Genomic DNA, 21,534 nt, shown 5'->3' with positions numbered 1-21,534 from the left:
AGTGACGTCGTCTGTGACGAGTGCAACGAGGAGGACGCTAGCCGCGATGCATTCGTGGAAGAATGGAGTGCGAGGAGGACGGCGCGATTACAGGAACACGCGGGGAGACGGAAGAGCGGTCGAGAGAAGAGGGGTGTAGCGACGTCGAGAAAGGACGCGGTGGTAGAGTGCGGAGAGTATCGGAGAGGGTCAATGGAGGGAAAGAAAGAGAGGTGCAGAAAGGCAGAGGGAGGCCGTACGAGTGGAGGGAAGGAGAGAGAAAGAGAGAGAGAGAGAGAGAGAGAGAGAAAGGAAAGACAGACGGGGTGAATTGCCGGCGACAAGGTCACCGTCTATACCTCGCTAAAACCGCCGATACGTGCCTTCGGCGTTATACTCGCGTGGTACTCTAGCTGCAGTTCTTTTCCTCCCCCCTTCTCGCGTGTCCCTCCAGCCTATCCCACCCTGCGTCCCTTCGCAGTGCGTCTCTCTCTCTCTCTCTCTCTCTTTCTCTTCCATACTCTCGATTTCCCTTCTTCCTCTTTCCTCGATGCAGTCTCGCATGTGCTCGGTGCATGTGTACGCGGCCGCGCGCATGTGAGGGCGTGCGTGAGCTAGTATAATAGGAATAAGGAAAGTGATCCTCATGACGGACCTCGCCTCGTACCAAAACGTTTGGAAATTCGAAAATGCACGCAGCGGTGAAAATATTTTCGCTGGCAATTAGCGTTAACGAGTGGAGAACGTTTCGTGGAAACGATCGGGGCGAATCAACCGACCAACACGGAACTATCGAACTATCTTGGCCGAATTATTATTGTCTTTCATCGGTGACGAGGTAAACGCAATCGGCATATCGGATACGGGACGATTTGGAAATTCAGTCCGGTATCATCCGTATGGAGAGAGAACAAGGAGCAACGCGTTCAACTGTTTGCCCGGGAATTCCGTAAATCGCACGAGAAGTCGGCGAGACGTACGGCGAAAGGTTAAGAGACGAGCAAATCGGACGTGGTCTTTGAACCGGTAGTGAAAGAAAAAGGGTAGAGTACACGAAGCCTTGAAGTGGAGGCATCGTTTATACGCCGCTCACAAAGTCCCCTCCCTCTCCCCCCCGCCCCTTCTTCCTCGGTTGTCTCATCCTTTGCTCCGATTAATTTTATCGTGGCAACATCATCGGCGCATCGCAAATATTTTCACCGCGGATTTGCCGGTGGAGAGAGAGAGAGAGAGGGAGAGAGAGAGAGAGCCACGGGGGAATAGTTCCCCTTCGGTTAATCGATTCGGCTCACCGTCTCGCCGATAAGCCGGATCAGCCCCGGCGATGACTTTTACACGCGGCCAGAAAAAGCGAGAGAAGACGAAGAAAAAGAGAGAGAGGTCTGTCCGGTTGAGAACCGTCTGGTGCAACAGCGCTATGCATTTTTGCCGGCGGTGGCGGCGGCGGCGGCGGCGTTCTACACACACACGCAACAACGAGCGTGCATGCTTCCACTGTGTATACGTGTGCGTTGGTTGAACGCGTGCAACATACACACTGCACACACCTACACGATCGCGGCGGGCACCGACAAGTGCACACACAGAGGGACTCGCTCTGATAATATGTACACTGCAAATATACAATACTACAATACATACGTCGGTAGGGGCAGAGACCCAGGAAGGACGCTTACTGCGAGGCTTGGCTGGCTGGCTGGCCGGCTGCCTGTTCGGCCGGCTGCCAGCCTCTCTGCCTCTGCCTCTGTCTATCTGTGAAACTCGTGTCTCGCTTCTTTCTCTCTCTCTCTCTCTCTCTCTCTGTCCTTATATCCTTTACCCCTTCCCGTTTTCCCCTTTCTAGCCTGTACGTATGTACTTTTATTTTTTCTTCCCTGCCGATTCTTTTCGTCTTCTTCCTTGCTCACCGACAGGGGGGCAGCGGGCCGAAAATCGACGCGCAAAATATCGTGCCACTTCCGGACGTGGCCATTTACGAATTCACCGGGGGAACGGCGTGCGCGCCATCTCTCTCTCTCTCTCTCTCTCTCTCTCTCTTTCTTTCCTTCTTTCGTTTAGGCGTATCTTTTTTTCTTTGATTCCCCGTTCAGAGGCGGCAATCGTCGAGCGGTGACACGCTCCGAGTTTTCGGACATGTATCCTGGTAACTGCGAGACAGCCTTTCGATACTTCTCGTCACGACGCAGTCGGGAATTCGTTTCCCGGTTTCATCTGGCGTGACGCGTCAGGTTGAAAGTGAAACGTGAAATAAACATTCGGCAAACAAGCGAACGAAAAAAAAAAAAAAAAATAACAATGCCGTTAACGTGCTTTTCGGAAAGCAAAAATTTTCGATCCAATGATTTCACGTCACAACCTTTTCGCCGTGATGTCGCAACGAATGCCGAAGTTCAATCGAGCCTATTAATATTCAACGCGACTCTCTGTTCCGAGCAACTGTGCACTCGTTGTTGAGCCGAAGAATTTGTAGCGGAGCTTGAGACTAAAAGTACGATAATAATGATTTCACTGACGAACGCGTGACGTTTTTATGAAAGAAGGGAGAAAAAAAAAAAAAAAAGAAGAAAGAAGAACACGCAAACGTGCACAACTCGCTAGTGTAATACTGTACGCGGTGTCGATTACTCCTTTGAAAATCGTGTCAAATTCACGCGCGGAACGTTGTTTCCTGCTACTATGGCAGTTTTTCTAAACCCCGTGGTGTCTTGGCCTACTATAAAATCCGACACCGTTTACGCTTCCGGAGTGCTGGGAAGACATTAATCAGCAGCCAATAGCGGCGTAGCCGTCACGTGCGACCGGTGTGAATGCACTTCGCGTTTTAACACTTTCGTTTTCTGTGTCGTTCTTCCTTCTCCTCTGTTATCGTCTCGACGATTTCTTTCGTCGCGTCGATCGGAGACCTTGCCTTGTTTTGCGAAGCAATTAACCTCTTACGATGGAATGACGTGCCACGCATGTCGAAAATATTTAGCCCAAAATTGCAATATTTTCTTAGTTTCAAATGTACTGAAATATAACTCAGGCAAAAAAAATAATAAATTTATTACTTTTTAGTAATTTCTATCCAGTTATATGCCGATGAATTGAAAAAAGGAGACGAATTGTTGTATATGGCTTGGTCACTCGTTATGGTCCGCGAACCAGTTACTAGCGCAAAAGGTTAAGCGCACTTTGAGAATATTTAGCCCAAAATTGCAATATTTTCTTAGTTTTAAATAAATGTACTGAAATATAACCTAGGCAAAACAAATAATAAATTTATTACTTTTTAGCAATTTTTATCCAATTATATACCGATGAATTCAAAAAAGGAGAATTGTTGTATATGGCTTGGTCACTCGTTATGGTCCGCGAACCAGTTACTAGCGCAAAAGCTTAAGCGCACTTTGAGAATATTTAGCAAAATTGCAATATTTTCTTAGTTTTAAATGTACTGAAATATAACCTAGGCAAAACAAATAATAAATTTATTACTTTTTAGCAATTTTTATCCAATTATATACCGATGAATTCAAAAAAGAAGACGAATTATTGTATACGGTTTGGTCACTCGTTATGGTCCGCGAACCAGTTACTAGCGCAAGAGGTCAAGCGCACTTTGTGAATATTTGGCCCAAAATTGCAATATTTTCTCAGTTTTAAGTATACTGAAATATAACCCAGGAAAAACAAATAATAAATTTATTACTTCTTAGTAATTTTTATCCAGTGATATACCGATGAATTTAAAAAGAAGACGAATTGTTGTATACGGTTTTTGGTCACTGGTTATGGTCCGCGCAAGAAGTTAATCACACTTCGAGAATATTTGGCCCAAAATTGCAATATTTTCTCAGTTTATTACTTTTCAGTAATTTCTATCCAGTTATATAGCAATGAATTCAAACAAGAAGACGAATTATTGTATAGAGCTTGGTCACTCGTTATGGTCCGCGAACCAGTTACTAGCGCAAGAGGTCAAGCGCACTTTGTGAATATTTGGCCCAAAATTGCAATATTTTCTCAGTTTTAAGTATACTGAAATATAACCCAGGCAAAATAAATAATAAATTTATTACTTTTTAGCAATTTCTATCCAGTTATACACCGATGAATCAAGATCAAACAAGAAAACGAATTATTGTATACGGCTTGGTCACTCGTTACGGTTCGCGTACCAGTTGCCAGCGCAAGGCGTCTTCATTTCGATAAACCTGAATCTCCACGATACTCGACGATTGCGAGGATCGAGAGGAATTTTCGAAAGGAATCTCTCGCGATATTCTGTCTTAAATATAAACGCAGTATTATCTTTCGCGAAAGAGAGAAGCATTGAATTTCGTAGCACGGTGGAGTGCCACGTCGACGGAAAAGGCGATTCCCCGCTACTAGGCCAGGAAGTAGACCGGCGCACCCCTTCCTAGTCGACCTAGACCTACACCTAGACCCAGCCTAGGCCTCAGCCGCGGCGCTTGTTTCGCTCCTTTTGTTTTTGCTCGCCGCCTTTGTTGCACTTGCTGCTCACTGTGTCTGCCAATGGTGTCCAACACTGTGTTCTCGGGCTTTTCCTCTCTCCCCGGTGAGAAACTAGGTGAGCTGGTTAAGGAAACGCTACGACGCGCTTTCGCGTTCGAGTTTCGACGGGACGAAACTCCCGGCTTGCGACTCGCGATGGTTAATTCGAGCCTGGAATTTGTCTGGTAACGTCTATTTTATCCGACGAGCACAAGCCGAGCATAGACGTTCTCTCTGTCTTTCTGTGTGTGCTCTGTTGTCGGGCGCACTTTCGTGCAACGATACAACAACTGTATCATCTTGTGTCCAAATGTATCCAATGTATCGCTAACGCGCGAGAGGAGATACACGCGTGTAACGCGGAAAAGTGTGAAATATGCTCTCACGCACACCTGTGAGATACGCGATCGAGATTGTTGGAAAAGAAATCGCAATGCGACACGGTCGTCCTCCGGCGAGTAATCGCGATCGGAGAGAGGCCGCGAAGCGAGAAGGAGGAGGATCGACCTGCACGAGGAAACCAAGTACCGTACGGACGACAGCGTACGTATATAACCATACGCCCCGCCTAGCCGACCTAGACCTAGACCCAGTCTATGTTCAGAATCCACTCTGCATCATGTTTCGTTTCTTTATTTTTACCCGCTGCTGTTCGCTGCTACGCGAGGCGTTACGTAACGACACGCACGACCTTTTCAACACGGCTATCGTGGCCTGAGAAATCGTCTTTTCTCCTCTCTAGTTTTTCTTTTAATCCAAACCGCGGTAATTTATAGCAACCGAAATATCGTAATGTCGACTGATATGTCGAGAAGAGAATGATCAACAGATCAGTCACGATCGCATCTAACCAGATTCCCACTTCGAAGATCGGTTTCTAGCAGCTGATAACGAACAGCTGTGCAAGTGACTTCGTTTTTATCAGCTACGTTCGCAATACGTTCGAATCTTAATCTCGAGGCAACGACCAGCTTTCTCATTCGAGACGGATTCAGCCACAAATCGCTCTCCGTCATATTGCGACAACATTGTTTATCCACTGAGAACACCTGTCGATTTTTAGCTCGCGACTATTTCTTCCAGTCGGTCAACAGAGTTTGTTCGATTAAATGTTACGAGCAGTTTTTTATTATATAATGAGAAATCGTTGCGCGATAAGATTCGTCCGTTGTTAAATGTTTTTCTCGAGCGACGTGGCCGGCTGTTATTCGACGTCGGCGTTCTATTTTTTCTTCGATTTCACCGATACCACCTCCGCCGTCGGTCCACTTCTTTCCTTTTTTTTTTTTCTTCGCCTGACTCCCACGTACAGGGATTACGTCGGCGGGGCTCGCGTCTGGCGATCTTTTAAAAATACCCGGACGAATACTTGATCTAGGGCAACCAGGACATCCTCGAACCACCGCGAGGTTGTTCCGCAAAGCGTCGAATATAAAACACGCCCGCCGACGCGTATTCCCTGTGTTTTCTTTCGGCCGGCCCGGCAGCCAAAAAATTCGCACCACGGTGAAAAATTCGGCGCCGGAGTCATGTGACAGCCCGTTCCGGGAACGGCCGTGCGTTACACCTCCCGCTCGAACCAGAAATAAGTTTGAGATCACATGTAGCCGTTTACGAAATCGTTGGTCGAACGAAGGATGATTCGAAATACGTATATCGAAAAAAAACGAAACTCAACGACGAGGACACTTTGCACTCGACTGTCCCTTCTGAAGGGACGTCGTACTTAACCTCTTGTGCCACACACGTCGGAAATATTTGGCCCGAAATTGCAATGTTTTCTCAGTTTTAAGTATAATATAATCCAGGCAAAACAAATAATAAATTTATTACTTCTTAGTAATTTCTATCTTCTTGATATACTGATGAAGTCAAAAAGAAGACGAATTATTGTATACGCCTTGGTCACTCGTTATGGTTCGCGAACCTGTTACCAGCGCAAGAGGTTAAGCGCACTTTGAGAATATTTGGCTCAAAATTGCAATATTTTCTCAGTTTTAAGTATATTGAAATATAGTCCAGGCAAAACAAATAATAAATTTATTACTTCTTAGTAATTTCTATCTAGTTATATACTGATGAATTCAAGAAAGAAGACGAATTATTGTATACGGCTTGGTCACTCGTTATGGTCCGCGAATCAGTTACTAGCGTAAGAGATTAAGCGCACTTTGAGAATATTTAGCCCAAAATTGCAATATTTTCTTAGTTTTAAATGTACTGAAATATAACCCAGGCAAAACAAATAATAAATTTATTACTTTTTAGCAATTTTTATCCAGTTATATACCGATGATTTCAAAAAAGAAGACGAATTATTGTATATGGTTTGTGGTCACTCGTTATGGTCCGCGAACCAGTTACTAGCGCAAGAGGTTAAGCGCACTTTGAGAATATTTGGCCCAAAATTGCAATATTTTCTCAGTTTTTAAGTACATTGAAATATAGTCCAGGTAAAACAAATAATAAATTTATTACTTCTTAGTAATTTCTATCCAGTGATATACCGATGAAGTCAAAAAGAAGACGAATTATTGTATACGGCTTGGTCACTCGTTATGGTCCGCGAATCTGTTACTAGTCAAGCGCACTTTGTGAATATTTGGCCCAAAATTGCAATATTTTCTCAGTTTTAAATATACTGAAATATATAACCCAGGTAAAACAAATAATAAATTTATTACTTTTTAGCAATTTTTATCCAGTTATATACCGATGAATTTAAAAAGAAGACGAATTGTTGTAGACGGTTTTTGGTCACTCGTTATGGTCTGCGAACCAGTTACCAGCGCAAGAGGTTAAATCTAGCTAACAGCCCCTTTTTATAATTTGCTGATAATTGTAACGAATGTATACACTTGGTGTTGTATGATGCGATGTGCAACAGTATAATATCAGACGTAGTAAAAAGTAAAATCTCTAACAACGACGTAAGAAGAACAAAAGAATTTCGAAAGTAGAAATTTCTGAAGACAGTCCTAAATGAGTCAATTGGCACTCGATAATTCGGAATAATTCGCATATTAATTAGACTTCTTATTGCTTCTTACAAAAGTTTAAAAAACGGTGGAGGATATTATTTCCCCAGAGATTAAAACTATTATATATTATATTATATATGAATATATATTATAAACAAAATTTTGTGCAAAATAATATTTGAATGATTATTTCCAATGCTATATTATTTTTATTCGAAGCGATGATGCTTCGTAAATAAATTGCTGGCAGTTGATACGAGAAAAGTTTGTCGAGGGCAAAGGATTAAAAATCGAGCGATCGTATTAAGACGATGACCGACTTGGTGTTAGTCAATATCCGCGAATACTAAATCTTGACATCCAGAATTGTTGACGAGGTCACGTTGCGAATTCAGAGTATTCGCTGGACAATTTTTGTTCGCCTGATAATGTGTGTAATTCACACTATCACTGAGAATGAAGATTAAAAATTCGTAGAACCATAGTTGGATGGACACACAAAAGCGAAATGATCGTTTACTTCTTGCCCCGGTCGATTGAATTGCAATCTGAACGAGAAATGTAACCGGTCGACACGGAACAAGCGTTAAAAATGTTTTCAACGCGATGCAGCGGTACAAAGCGGCGCAAAGAGCGATATGAAAATCTAGTTTGCAGTTTCCTCTCTCTCTCTCTCTCTTTTTTTTTAAATACCAGGTTCGACATTTTAATCGAGTCACGATTAAAAGTAGCGAAAAAGCTCGAGCCCTGTGAATCAATTCCCCGCCGGTTTGATGGAAAAGCGAGTTGAATATATTATAAAATGCGACGAGCCGACGATTTTCGAAGGCAGATGGGAACTTTGTTGGCACGAAGCGAGAAGGGTTAATCGGGATTTGATCGCCGGAGCCTTGTAACGCTTTACGACGATTCGTCCTCAACGTTAAAATGTGTGCCACCACGTCGTGTGCCAGCGCGCGACGCGCGAAACTTTCGTTCCCGACGTGCCTGAAGGGTCTTTCACACGTTCGACGAGCCTCTGACTGTTCGAATGGTAGATCGATGATGATCCATTCGAAAATAACCCCGGCGATGACTATTCTTTGCCACGTTTCTATTCCGGTCGTTTGGTGGCGCCTACTACTCATCGAATTAGGCTCGCAAGCATAAATTTTGCAACTATACGTGCATATACTGTGTTATCGCGGTTGTTCAAATTATTATATAAATGCAGACGATATATCGGACGATATCGGATATAGATAGCTATTATTTAACAGTACTATAATATTACAATATGTTATATTATGACAATACTATAGTATTAGGTTGGCCAAAAAGTAACTGCGTTTCTTTGTGCGTCTTTTTGGCGAATTTTTCATAACGAACAAAAATTTTATTAATAAAATTTTATTAATAAAATTAATATTTATTATATAATATATTATATTATAATTTATATATTATATATTATAATTTATTAATATACGATTACCTTTTTCAGAGTAACTTTGTGATTCCGCGTTCAACAAAGTTCTCATCTTTTTCGACGAAAAAAGAGTTCCAAGTAATAAGTAGTAAAATTTAGTAAATCAGTTCAGATACTGTCGTAATTTTAAGGTATCTTCGATAATTTTTTAGTATGCACAGCGTTTTCTTCCATTCTGGAAGTAGAAACGTTCTACTTTCTCGATTTCCCATTTATAAACAAACTGTTAACGAGATCGTGCATTTTCTTTTTTTCCAAAACAAGCTCGAATCAGCTATAAGATTACAGAATGAGTTTGCAGTTTTAAACTGAAGTTAGTTACAGTTTAAGATATGGAGGTTCACTCTTTAAATGAATATGTATTACGAGATTTAATTAAGAGGCTATTAAAAATAGCTATTTATTTTAATTAACGTATAACAAGATCCTATGACGATCGTTTGCTGTGGCTGATTATTAACAACTGAAAATACAATATATTTTCTATTTTATTTTCTTCTTTCTTCATTTTGCTGTGCAAACTCGCGCCACAAAGATATGCGTGTACGTTCATCTGTTAGAAAAAACTGCAATTACTTTTTTTGACTAACGCAATAGTACTGTATCATATCCAATATCCTTGTATTTTTGTGGCAATTCACCCGAATCGAACGCTACTAAAAATATCTGGAGCATATTTGAAATTTGTATTGACTATTGATCATGTGTTCCAAAAAAAAAAAAAAGAAAAAAAAACAAATTCAGAACAAACACATGACACATATGAATTACAGTTACAACGGATGGCTAGAGAGATGAAATATCTTAGCTTTTCTAGTTAACTTTGCGATCAAGCCTGGCTGTTAGAATTCTCTTACGTATCGAGAGCTTCGAGCGGTCCTAATTTGGAGAGCAGCTGTACGTTCCTTTCGTATCGTTCGTTCCCGACAGCTTGTCTCTCGTTAGAATTCCCCTTTCTTTCTTTACTTTCACTTGTTGCGCGTGTTCTCAGACTTCCTCAGCGAGGAGGAAGCTGAAAGGGCGCGATCAATCGTGGAACGACGCGGAAAGCCAAGCCGAGAGAGATTTTACGTTGTACGTTTTGCGGCTCACTTTAGTCCCTAGGCTATTTCCGATGCTTATCTGGTACGTTGTTCTAGATAGAAGTGGCCCGACGTCGAATCTGCTTTGGCAAAATCACGGAAAAAAGCCGCGGGCCACTTGGCAACGTGCGAAAGTTCGCATACGCATCGGCCCGAGTCCGGATTTCAGAATGCCGCCTGTTTGAGGGAAACGGATCAGGTGAAAGAGAGGAGATACATATTGCGTAAAAAACTACTTTTATTCTAACAGCGTAATAAAAATCTTGCTGCTGGTTTTTAAACATTGAAGTGGAATTACGTTCCGTATTCGCGAACGATATTATCCGGATCGTAGATGCATTCCATCACGTAAAATTATTTAATTTTTTTTTTTAATATAGCAATCTAGAGGTTTCTCACACGTATAAACGTAAATGATTATTCGCAGAGATGGAATAATTCTAGTCGTGTTTTTTTAAATAAATAGAATAATTGAAGCTTAGAATTATCTTATTTTTTCACGCACGTCGAGAACTTTTTGTCCCAAAATTGCAATGTTTCCTCAGTTTTAAGTATATTTAAGTACAGACAAAACAAACAATAAATTTATTACTTCTCAATAATTTCTATCCGGTGATATATCATACCGACGAGTTCGAAAAGAAAGCGACGAATTATTGTATACGGTTTGGTCGCTCGTTACGGTCCGCAGTCGCCAGCGTTATTGATATCAGACATCGAAATCGAGACCGCAGATACCAACACCGCTGATTTTGTTCGCATCTACGTACAACTGTGCGTTAAATTATTCAGCTCAATTGATCTCCATTGTTTCTAGTCGTTCTTTTCCAACGTGAAAACACGTATTCACCGGTGGTTCAAAACATCCAAAGTTCCGAAAGACAACAAAAAGCTCAGACCCGCGACATGAGATTCAGTCTCTCCGTCTACGAATTACCATACGATCTATCCGTCATCGAACGTGATCCGGCGGTGTTTGCGCAGCGTAACGCAATATCGTCGTAAATCGATCGGACCCAGCCAGCGATCGAAGGGCCCTTTTAAGAGCAGGTTGAATTTTCCCTCGGCTTTCGTTCGTGTCCATCGTGGTCGGCCACCGCAATGGGAACACGGCCGCCACTGGTGGGGCGCCCCGCAAAGTTACCAAATCGCTATGGCGTAACATTTTGCTTATTCACGTTCGATTATACAATCCGGCACACTTTTACTCGGCAGAGCCGGCCCTCTGTCTCTTTCTCTTTCTCTTTCTCTCTCTGTCGGCTGCCTCTCGAGAGGATCTACCCGTGTCACCACGCGCGAATTTCTTTTTTTTTTTTTTTCTTTTTCTTTTTATCCGTACGATTGATCTTTTACGACCGCGATCGAACAGATGGTCGTTCGTAATTAAACAATTACGGCACCGACGCACGGAATCTTGCCCGGTGATATTCCGTTCGAGGCACAGATTTTCTTTTCGGTCAGCTGCTCGTCCCAATTGAGCAGTTTACAACGATTGGGTTGTTTCGAATTTCACGCTTTTTTGTATTAAAACTTCGATCTGCTGCGATAAATATTGACGCAGTCTTGTATTTATCGTTTACTTTTAGACCCGATACTACCAAAGTGGTCAAAATGACTAATTTATAATTTTCATTATAAAAAAAATGTCCTATAGACAGCATATTTTTAATTAAATAAATGATAAATAATCAAATAAAATAAATAATATATTTCATATATTTATATTATATATTTTATATATTTATATATTTTTATTAATATTTTATATATTTATATATTTTTATTATATATTTTTATTAATATTTGATATATTTTATTTTATTATATAAAAATAATGAAATGAAAATAAATAAAACAGCATATTTTTAATTAAATAAATTAAATATAAACAAAATTTATTTATTAATTTATATAATTAAATAATTTTTCGTAAAATATACAAATAAAAGTTTACGTATAGTCCATTGTATAATACAAAGTTTCTCTATTTTCTTTTTTTTCGACTCTATTATCTCTGACGGAAATTTTATGCCTGAATCGTCGATAGTTCTAATGCCATTTAAAAGTATTTCCGTACGATCGTAAAAATTTGCCAGCATGAATTTGCCAGTTCATTTTGAAAATGAAACTTACTTCATTGGAAAAGGTGGATATGCCTTTTGTGGCCACTGTATATTTGTGAAAATTAACAGGTGTAAGTATGTTTCTAGCTTCTTGGTAAAATGCTTCAAGAGCGAAAAGCACCTGCGAATGTTCTCTCGTACTGTGAAAACAAAAACCTCGAAAACTGAACGCTCATTCTGTTTTCATTTGCCATTTGAAAGAAATGGAAATTGAAATTTCCTTCTTTCTACGAGTCGTTCGATGAGAGCTATATTTCAATTTGATCAGGCTGTCACACCGTGAACCAGGAAAACGTAGAAGAGTTTCCAATCGCGCGCTAGGAGGAAGGAAACGGGGTTAAACGCGCAGCCACGCTTCGGGAACACTTTCAATCAGGGAAAGTTCGCCACGGAACGTTTTTCGCATATAGTCATTTAACCAATATCGATGAGGAACTATATTCTAATATTGCTAATAAACGTTGAATTTTATCTTATCATCGACTGAAAGAAGATTGAAAAACCTGAAAGAAACGAAGAAATTGAAAGTTTGTTAGAAAAATTTCGAGCAAGAAAATGCGAGAATCGTTCTCATTTTCATACTAGAATCACATAAATCTATCACTGGGAGAAAATTAAAGACATTTTCCATCCTGACTAACAACAAACAATTTTTTTGGTGCGTAGATTAGTTAATACCTATCAACGAAATTTTATTCCGAAAACTTTTGTATTTCACGATCGATAATTCTTACAAATCTAGGATAATGAATCCTGCGCCGAGCACGATGAAATTAAATGCATGCTACGAAAGTTTCATTCCGATATCCGAGCCCCGATATCTCTCGGCGTTATAAAAGTATATAAAGATCGGTGAAATTTCCTGCCCAGTGGCTCGTGTAATTGATAATCGCGGCGCTCGTGTAATTGATAAACGAGTCGGTTGGAAGCGAAATTTCAGCTGGCGGAGCGGCGTTTCGACGAGCTTTCCATTCGGTGGCTCGTTTCGAGTTAAGGCGCAACCTTGGCGGCGATCCAATTCGAGCACGGCTGTTTGAAATCACGACAGAGCCAGGTGTGTATCCCGGTCGAAATCAGCTGTCGTTCTGTCGAATCGGCAAGACGAAAAGGGAGGGTTTCGCGATTGCGCGACTCGCGTCCGCTGATTCTCCGAATCTCTGCCGGTGAATCGGTTTCGCCGCGAGCTCGTTGGCCGAGATCGGCTCGAAATTCGAAAATCTCCCAGGAACCGCAACCACTGTCGCAATCGCGTAACGATCCAACGATTTGACCGTCGAGACACACTGCAATTTCTCTTTGCGATTTATCCTCTTTGTTGGAATATTATTTGTGGACAGTAACGATGTATCTGAGTATCTAATTAATTGCACAACCGTGTTTCTTGATAAAGAGAACTTCTCTGCTTTTAGTAATTTAATTTAGCAGAAACAAGATCGTTTTGAATAGTTTGAACGTTACAGTGTTAAATTGTTTAATCGATTCCAATTCCGAGATCAATTGTTAAACTGTTGATGTTTAGGAAGATGTATTTGCGAGAGATTTAAACGGAAAATGTTCGAAAGCGTCAAAAAAATTCACTTAAAATTTCTTCAATCGTGTCAATGAAAATATAAGTCAGAGTCACCATTCGCCAATTATATACTTTAGCCAAAGCTAAGTTAATTAATTGTATATATTATATTATATCATATTACTCTCTATATAATATATACTCTACACTCTATACTCTATAAAGAATATAAATATTAGGGTATATTACATTATTATATTATTACTGTAGAGTATATTATAAACTCTATGTTAATAATAATATAATAAAACATATAATATAATATCATATTAATTCTATATTATTTCTATAACATAAATCAGAGAGTCACAATTTGCCAATTATATACTTCAGTTAAAGCTAATTAATTGTATATATTATATTATGATATCATATTAATCTCTATATAATATATTCTACACATTCTATACTCTGTAATAGAATATGTTGGGGTATATTATTATATTATTATTGTAGAGTATATTATTATTATCATTATGTAGTATTAATATTAGTATTATTATGTAAAGTATATGTTATTACTGTATTATATTATTATTAATATAGAGTATATATAATATATATATAATATATAATATCATATTAATTCTTTATTATTGCTAAACATAAATCAGAGAGTCATATTCGCCAATTATATACTCCAGCTAAAACTAAGTTCATTAAGTTAATTGATTGTATATATTATATTATGATATCATATTAATCTCTATATAATATATACTCTATACTCAATAATAGAATATATTACTCTACAAATATATTATATTATTATTGTAGAGTATATTATTATCATGTATTATTATTATCATTATGTAGTATTAATACATAGTATTATTATGCAGAGTATATATTATTACTGTATATTATATATTATTACATTATTATTAATATAGAGAATATTACATATTAATAATAATATAATAATATATAATATCATATTAATTCTTTATTATTGCTAAACATAAATCAGAGAGTCACATTCACCAATTATATACTTCAGCTAAAGCTAAGTTAATTAAGTTAATCAATTATATATATATTGTAATATCATATTAATCTCTATATACATACTCTATACTCTGTAACAAAACATATTAGGGTATTATATTATTATTGTAGAGTATATATTATATTACATTATATTATATTATATTATTATTAATATAGAGTATATAATATACTCTATATTAATAATAATATAATATAATATATATAATAATATCATATTAATCGTACAATCAATGCATTTACAATTCGCTAATTACATACTCTAAAACCATGTCAGTTAATTATATACAACAACACTTGCGCACGCACACTTTCTCGTTCTTCCTCTATTAATTTCAGTTTTTACATTTCGCTGTTGAACCACCTGATAAAAGCGACGATTTTCTCTGCGAGCGTTCCCTCGAAAGGGAAATCGTGGACAGTTGAATCGGGGACGCGGTTGAGAAAATCCGCGTGAAACGGAGCGAGAGGGAAAAGGAAACGTCGGAAGAGATCGAGCTGATCCTATCGACGCGCGCGGCGACGGCCAGGAAGCGAATCTGGGCCGTTGAATCAGGGAAAAGCAAGTGGGTCAAGAGAACGAATGGCTCGGCCGATGTCGGGCGTCGTTGCGACTTCTGCCGACGATGGATGACGAGGCTCAGACACCAGATAGGACAAGGTACGATTCACCAGCGTGTAACAAGACCAGGCGAATCTCGCCTATGCACACACCACCATGCGCCTCTGTGCCTTTTTTTTCCCTCCCGCTCTTCACTCTCTAATGGAACCAGCAGTTATGCCGAAGCTGCTGTTGCTGTTACTGCTGCAGCAGCAACAGGAAACTCGCTGCACCTTTCACTTTGCATCAACAACCTGCCACGAGGAAGTCGCGGGTCCTTTTCTATCTCGTTTCGGCCCAGCTAGACGAGAGCTGGCCAGCCACGCGTTCACCTGGGCATCGCTCGGTGTTACGTGGAAATCGAGCACGAGCTTGGCTTGACCGATATTCCTAGCGCCGGCTGTTTTTAATCGGATCGTTTCGTCGCGGAGAATTCGCAGAAAATCGCGAATCACCGTGCACAACAAATCACACACTGGAGGTGGCGGAAGCTTCGTTCGAAGTTTTTTCGTTGCACTTTAAATAGGCAATTTTCGGAGGGAAAGCGACGATCTCGTACGAAAACCGAGGGCTTATACGGTCGTAAGAAGAACGACGACAGGCTCTCAAGCGCGGATCAGGGGTATTTATCAGGATTCGTAATGCGGCCGAATCGGCAAAAGCCGCTCCGGTTGTGTTCGGCTAAAGTGTTACGAGCTATTTCCACGGAACTGCCGGAAATATATCAGCCAACGGTTTACGTTTAGAACGCATTTGCATAAACGTGCACGTTGATCCAAAATACCGAGCCGTTTCCGCGTCTACGCGTCTACGCTGTGCGTTTCTATTGTTATCGTTGGACATCGGGAACTAGCTTGATATTTTATTCAGTCGCGATCACTATCGGGAATAGAGTCAGTCACTGCTGGAGAATTCGACACGTCGAATTTTGGTCGCTAGAATGGCGAGAACGATCAATTTGTAATTTTTCTTAGAGTTTGCCGAATTACAGCGGTAGCTACGTTTTCGGAGATTTGATCGATTTTTCGTAAAATATAGAAATAAGGTTTTATATATATATTATATAAATATAAATATAATAATATATTTATATATATTTAAATATATTATTATACAATATATATAATTATTATATTTTAAATATAATATAAATATATATAATATATAATATATAATGTATGTATAAATATATATATATATATATATATGTATCGGATTTGGAGACAACTGTAGTATAGAGTCGAATTCTCACTTCCTCTGTTCGGCGACTCATCGGTTACTTATCAAGCGTATATTATTATATTTTAAATATAATATAAATATATATATATATATATAATATATATTATATATTTTATATATATTTATTTAAATAAATATATATAACATATATATGTAAATAATATATAAATATATATATCGGATTTGGAGACAACTGTAGTACAGAATCGAATTCTCACTTCCTCTGTTCGGCGACTCATCGGTTACTTATCAAGCGTATATTATTATATTTTAAATGTAATATAAATATATATATATAATATATATTATATATTATATATTTATATATATTTATTTAAATAAATATATATAACATATATGTAAATAATATATAAATATATATATCGGATTTGGAGACAACTGTATTATGGAATCGAATTCTCACTTCCCCTGTTCCGGCGACTTATCAGTTACTTATCAATAGCGTAATTACCTAAGAGACTGAAACACTTTTTACCCTTGTCCGGGATTAATCGATACCCAGCGAGCCGAAATAAAGTTCAGCCGCGTCGTCGTTGCGTCACGACTGTCGAATCCTTCTCTTTCGCCACGAGATACTGAAATTACTAATTCATCGATCGGCTACGATCGAATTCGTCCAACTATCGGGATCGTCTGGCACCGTCGAACGGTGGAAACGGGGTCAACGGAACGTCTAACTTTCATTCACGCGCTTTCGTGTGAAAAAAAAAAAAAAAGACAGAAAAACGCGCAAACCAAAAAGAGAAAAAGAAAAAAAAAGACGGAAGATGCAATTGTAATTTCTACTTATAACCAAACCAAAGTGACGTGATGTTTTCGCGGAATTTCGATCGAAATTCATAAATTTCCCGAAAAATATGTGGCAACTGTACCGTACTCGCAACCCCGAGACGGAGACACTTTGTCAATTGTTGTGCACGTAATCTCTGTGCGTGTAAAAGAGGAGGAAAGAAAAAAATTAAAAAAAAAAAAAAGAAAGAAAAAAGAAAAAAAAAGGAGGAACGCAGGAAAAAGATAACGTTTGATCAACTTACGTGTAGGTGGCTGACGATAATGCAAGTGTTGTAGACTCTGCGTTTGATGGTGGTGATGATGGTGGGGCGGTCCCATTGTCGGGCCCATCGTGTGGTTCCCGTGTTGATGGTGAGGCGAGCTCCCTCTGTGCGGATGGTACTGGGAGGGATGATGCTGATGAGGATGATAGGAGGGCGGCAGGAAGCCCGCCGTCGACGGATAAACGCCAGGACTGTGACAGGCTGACCTGCCGAGTGCTGCTGTCAGATAAAGACATCGAATGAGAAATTACTCGCTCCTGTTCTCGCGACGACAAATATCTTCTCAATTTCCCCTCCCCCATTAAACGACGAATATTATCATACAATCTAGATCTGTTTACTTAAATTTTTTTCAATTCTCACAGACACGTTTCGTTGCAATAAAACTGCAATGGAAACGGTATCATTTACAATTAGATCATTTATGTTTAATTTAGTCAATACATTCGATTCTCGTTGTTATAGTTTAGCAAATATTATTACAGACGTTGCACTTTGAATATATTTCATACATTTTCGTACGTTGGATATGCTCTACGAATTTTCTACGAATGCACAAAAATCGTACAAATCACTGCGAAACAATTTTTTCATAATTTCGCGTTTCAAAACACCACTCGAGCGTTACTCAAAATACTCCGACCGTTATTTCAGTTCATCGGCGAAATGAATTACGAGTTAATAAAAACGAGTCGATCGAAACAATCTCGAAATATCATCGGACATGGAGTTAGAGCACTACGAATCGGTCTATTTTGTGGATTACTATCATCTCATCCGTCTAGACGTAAAAAAGAATTAGTAGGAGTAATTGGACGTGGGACACGATCGCTTACCTGACGACAAGTGAGAATGATGGGACGCTAGACTTGGCTGAAGGGACGAGTTAGGGTTGAGCCTGGCTTTCAGTAACAGATTCGCGTCCTCGTTACCGCCCGAGGACGTGCTGGACTCGACGTCGCTGACTCCGCTGTCCGCGGGGCTCGCTGGCAGTGATCCGCTTCCTGTCCCCCGTGCAATGAAACAGAAATGCATACGAGTTTCGTTTGATACAAATCGTGTCCAGATGGCTGATCCTATGAGATGAAAAAGAGAAGCAAAAGAATGAGTGACCTGGCCTGACTACTGAAATACGCGCCCGTTGATCTTGCAAACGTTTTGCACGCTTCCAGCGAATAATTACGCGAAACGAGCTGCTCGTTCATCCATCGATCGAGCTTACGAGCGGCGAGTTCGTGCCATTTCGGTGGAGATCGCGGCGATCGTTGCTCGTCGACGTTTTACGAGATCGAGCCAACTGATCAAAGTAATCCAAAATTAATCCAATATCGGGAATTCGGCACGTAGTTTCGTAGGATCGTCTGTCGATATATGTACGAAAGTCTTCGAGGTGGTCCAGAGGAGAGCGAACGTGTTTTCGCGTGCGCCGTCAATTAAAGGCATCTTTATGCAACGAGCGAAGGTCATCCGGTCATTGGGTATGCATATCGCTCGTGCTTCCCACGGTCTCTTTCTCTCCCTCCCTCTGTGCTCACCGCTGCTTCCCAGCCAGACGGAGAGAAGGCAAAACCGTCTGAAACCAGTCCCTAAAACGAGATGTTTGTCTGTCCGTCTTCCTTTCGACTGTTCGACGCCACCTCCGCTCCGTTGACGTTCGTTGTCGCGAAACGTTATGCAAATCGTGTGCAGAAGGGAGGTACACACACACACACACACACACACCGATCTCTGCAACGACCCATTATTTCGACTGGGTAATCGACTGGCTCGGCGAGGCAAGTATATGTACTTGCGAACCGGATCGCTCGCGAGTATGTACAGAGCCCGTGGCCCCGCGTGTTACGCAACGATGCTTTGCAAAGTGCCGAATCACGTGCAGGGCCCGACAAATTTTACGCGAGACGCCGTTACGTCGGCTTCTGTCCTGACCTCTTTCACCTTCTTTCTCCTTGCCGCGTTATCATTCGAAACGGTTGAGTATTATATACTCGATGTACGGGTGTATTTCTAGGAAGCTCGCGTGCAAACGGATGGGAGGAGAAGGGGCGAGGGGAGGTTTTCGGGTGGTCTCGTATCGCACAGGTGAGCACCGGGCCGGTGAAATCTGCCTGTTTTCATCGGGAGGATCGATATTGCCGGCTCTGCTGCTAAACAGGAATTTTCGCCTTCTTTTTTTTTTTTCTCTTTTTTTTTTTTTTTCATTCGCCACCTCGTCGTCTCGAACGATTAATGCCAGCGACGAGGGGGGAGGGATTGCCGAGCGAACGAACAGTCAACAGGAACGTGCGTAACGATTTACTCGCGGCGAGACTGGCTCATGAAAAGCCTGGCTCGAGAGAGAGAGAGAGAGAGAGAGAGAGAGAGAGAGAGAGAGAGAGAGAGAGAGAGAAAGAGAGGAAAGTGAAACGAAGCCAGGGCCGGAAGTGATTTCCTGTCGGCTGTTTACCAGCGAACCGCCGATACTGCTTTGTAAATATTATTATTGGACGACGAAGAGAACGGAGGTGGTCTTTCCGAATGGAAAATCGAACGCGCGATTTTCCATTGCACGAAACGAGGGAAAAATGAATTGCCGGCGGTTATTCGACGTTTCGCGACCTTGCACGCGATTCGTATATCTGCCCGCGAGCCGCTCAAGCGAATTGATTTCACTTTGTTTCCAGCCTGCACGAACGCGCAATCCTTTCCATTGCTTTCTCCGCGTTTCTATTGTGATCGCAGCTACGACGTCTCGACGAAAGCGTGCAACACGTTGCGTACACGTTACGATTAATGTTTTCGCCGACATGAACGCTTCGTATCGAATGGGGCACGTTGGAATGAAGTTACATGGCGCCGTTTGGAAGCATAAATTACGTAAATTGAAAAGTAAACCACCAATTAATATATCGTTATATTATTATATACTAGTGTAATATTATATTATATTATATTATATTATATTATATTATATTATATTATATACTATATATACTATTATATATATTATATACTAGTATATTGTATCTGTATTATATACTAGTATATTATATCTCCTTTTTCCTATAAATGAATGAATTGTAATTAGATTGTGGATACTTGCGCAGACTCATATTTCTACGAACATGCCGAAAGAAAAAATTATTTTATCTACTCAATATTATAACTGATATGTACTTCAGATATCCCCTGAATGCACAAAAATCCAAAGTCTAGTTGTACTATTATTTCTTTTTTCCTTTTTGGAAATGCACGTCACGATGGAGCGCGTTACTGAAGTTACATGGCGCCGTTTGGAAGCATAAATTACGTAAATTGAAAAGTAAACCACCAATTAATATATCGTTATATTATTATATAGTGTATATTATATTATATACTATATATATACTATTATATATATTATATACTAGTATATTGTTATATTATATCTCCTTTTTCCTATAAACGAATGAATTGTAATTAGATTGTGAATACTTGCGCAGACTCATATTTCTACGAACATGCCGAAAGAAAAAATTATTTTATCTACTCAATATTATAACTGATATGTACTTCAGATATCCCCTGAATGCACAAAAATCCAAAGTCTAGTTGTACTATTATTTCTTTTTTCCTTTTTGGAAATGCACGTCACGATGGAGCGCGTTACTGAAGTTACATGGCGCCGTTTGGAAGCATAAATTACGTAAATTGAAAAGTAAACCACCAATTAATATATCGTTATATTATTATATACTAGTGTATATTATATTATATACTATATATATACTATTATATATATTATATACTAGTATATTGTTACATTATATCTCCTTTTTCCTATAAACGAATGAATTGTAATTAGATTGTGATGAATACTTGCGCAGACTCATATTTCTACGAACATACCGAAAGAAAAAATTATTTTATCTACTCAATATTATAA

The 21,534-nt window shown here is 39.8% G+C and overlaps 1 protein-coding gene across 3 annotated transcripts in view; it reads right to left on the bottom strand.

The window, feature by feature from the left end:
* The window catches only part of LOC122531674 (ecdysone-induced protein 74EF-like), a 70,426-nt gene that overhangs the window by 16,066 nt on the left and 32,826 nt on the right, over positions 1 to 21,534 (bottom strand). The window contains exons 3-4 of one of the 3 annotated variants that reach the window (XM_043659777.1): positions 18,464 to 18,631; positions 17,607 to 17,846 (exon numbers count right to left, since the gene is read on the bottom strand). In XM_043659777.1, coding sequence (XP_043515712.1) covers positions 17,607 to 17,846; positions 18,464 to 18,631 — 408 coding nt within the window. The remainder of the gene's footprint in view (positions 1 to 17,606; positions 17,847 to 18,463; positions 18,632 to 21,534) is intronic. The other 2 variants (XM_043659778.1, XM_043659779.1) reach the window with 2 other exon arrangements.

Source organism: Frieseomelitta varia, unplaced genomic scaffold (assembly GCF_011392965.1).
Source record: "Frieseomelitta varia isolate USP_RPSP 00005682 unplaced genomic scaffold, Fvar_1.2 scaffold_411, whole genome shotgun sequence".
NCBI classification, from domain to species: domain Eukaryota; kingdom Metazoa; phylum Arthropoda; class Insecta; order Hymenoptera; family Apidae; genus Frieseomelitta; species Frieseomelitta varia.
The sequence above is the reverse complement of the archived record's forward strand: the minus strand, read 5'-3'. Positions and strand labels throughout refer to the sequence as shown.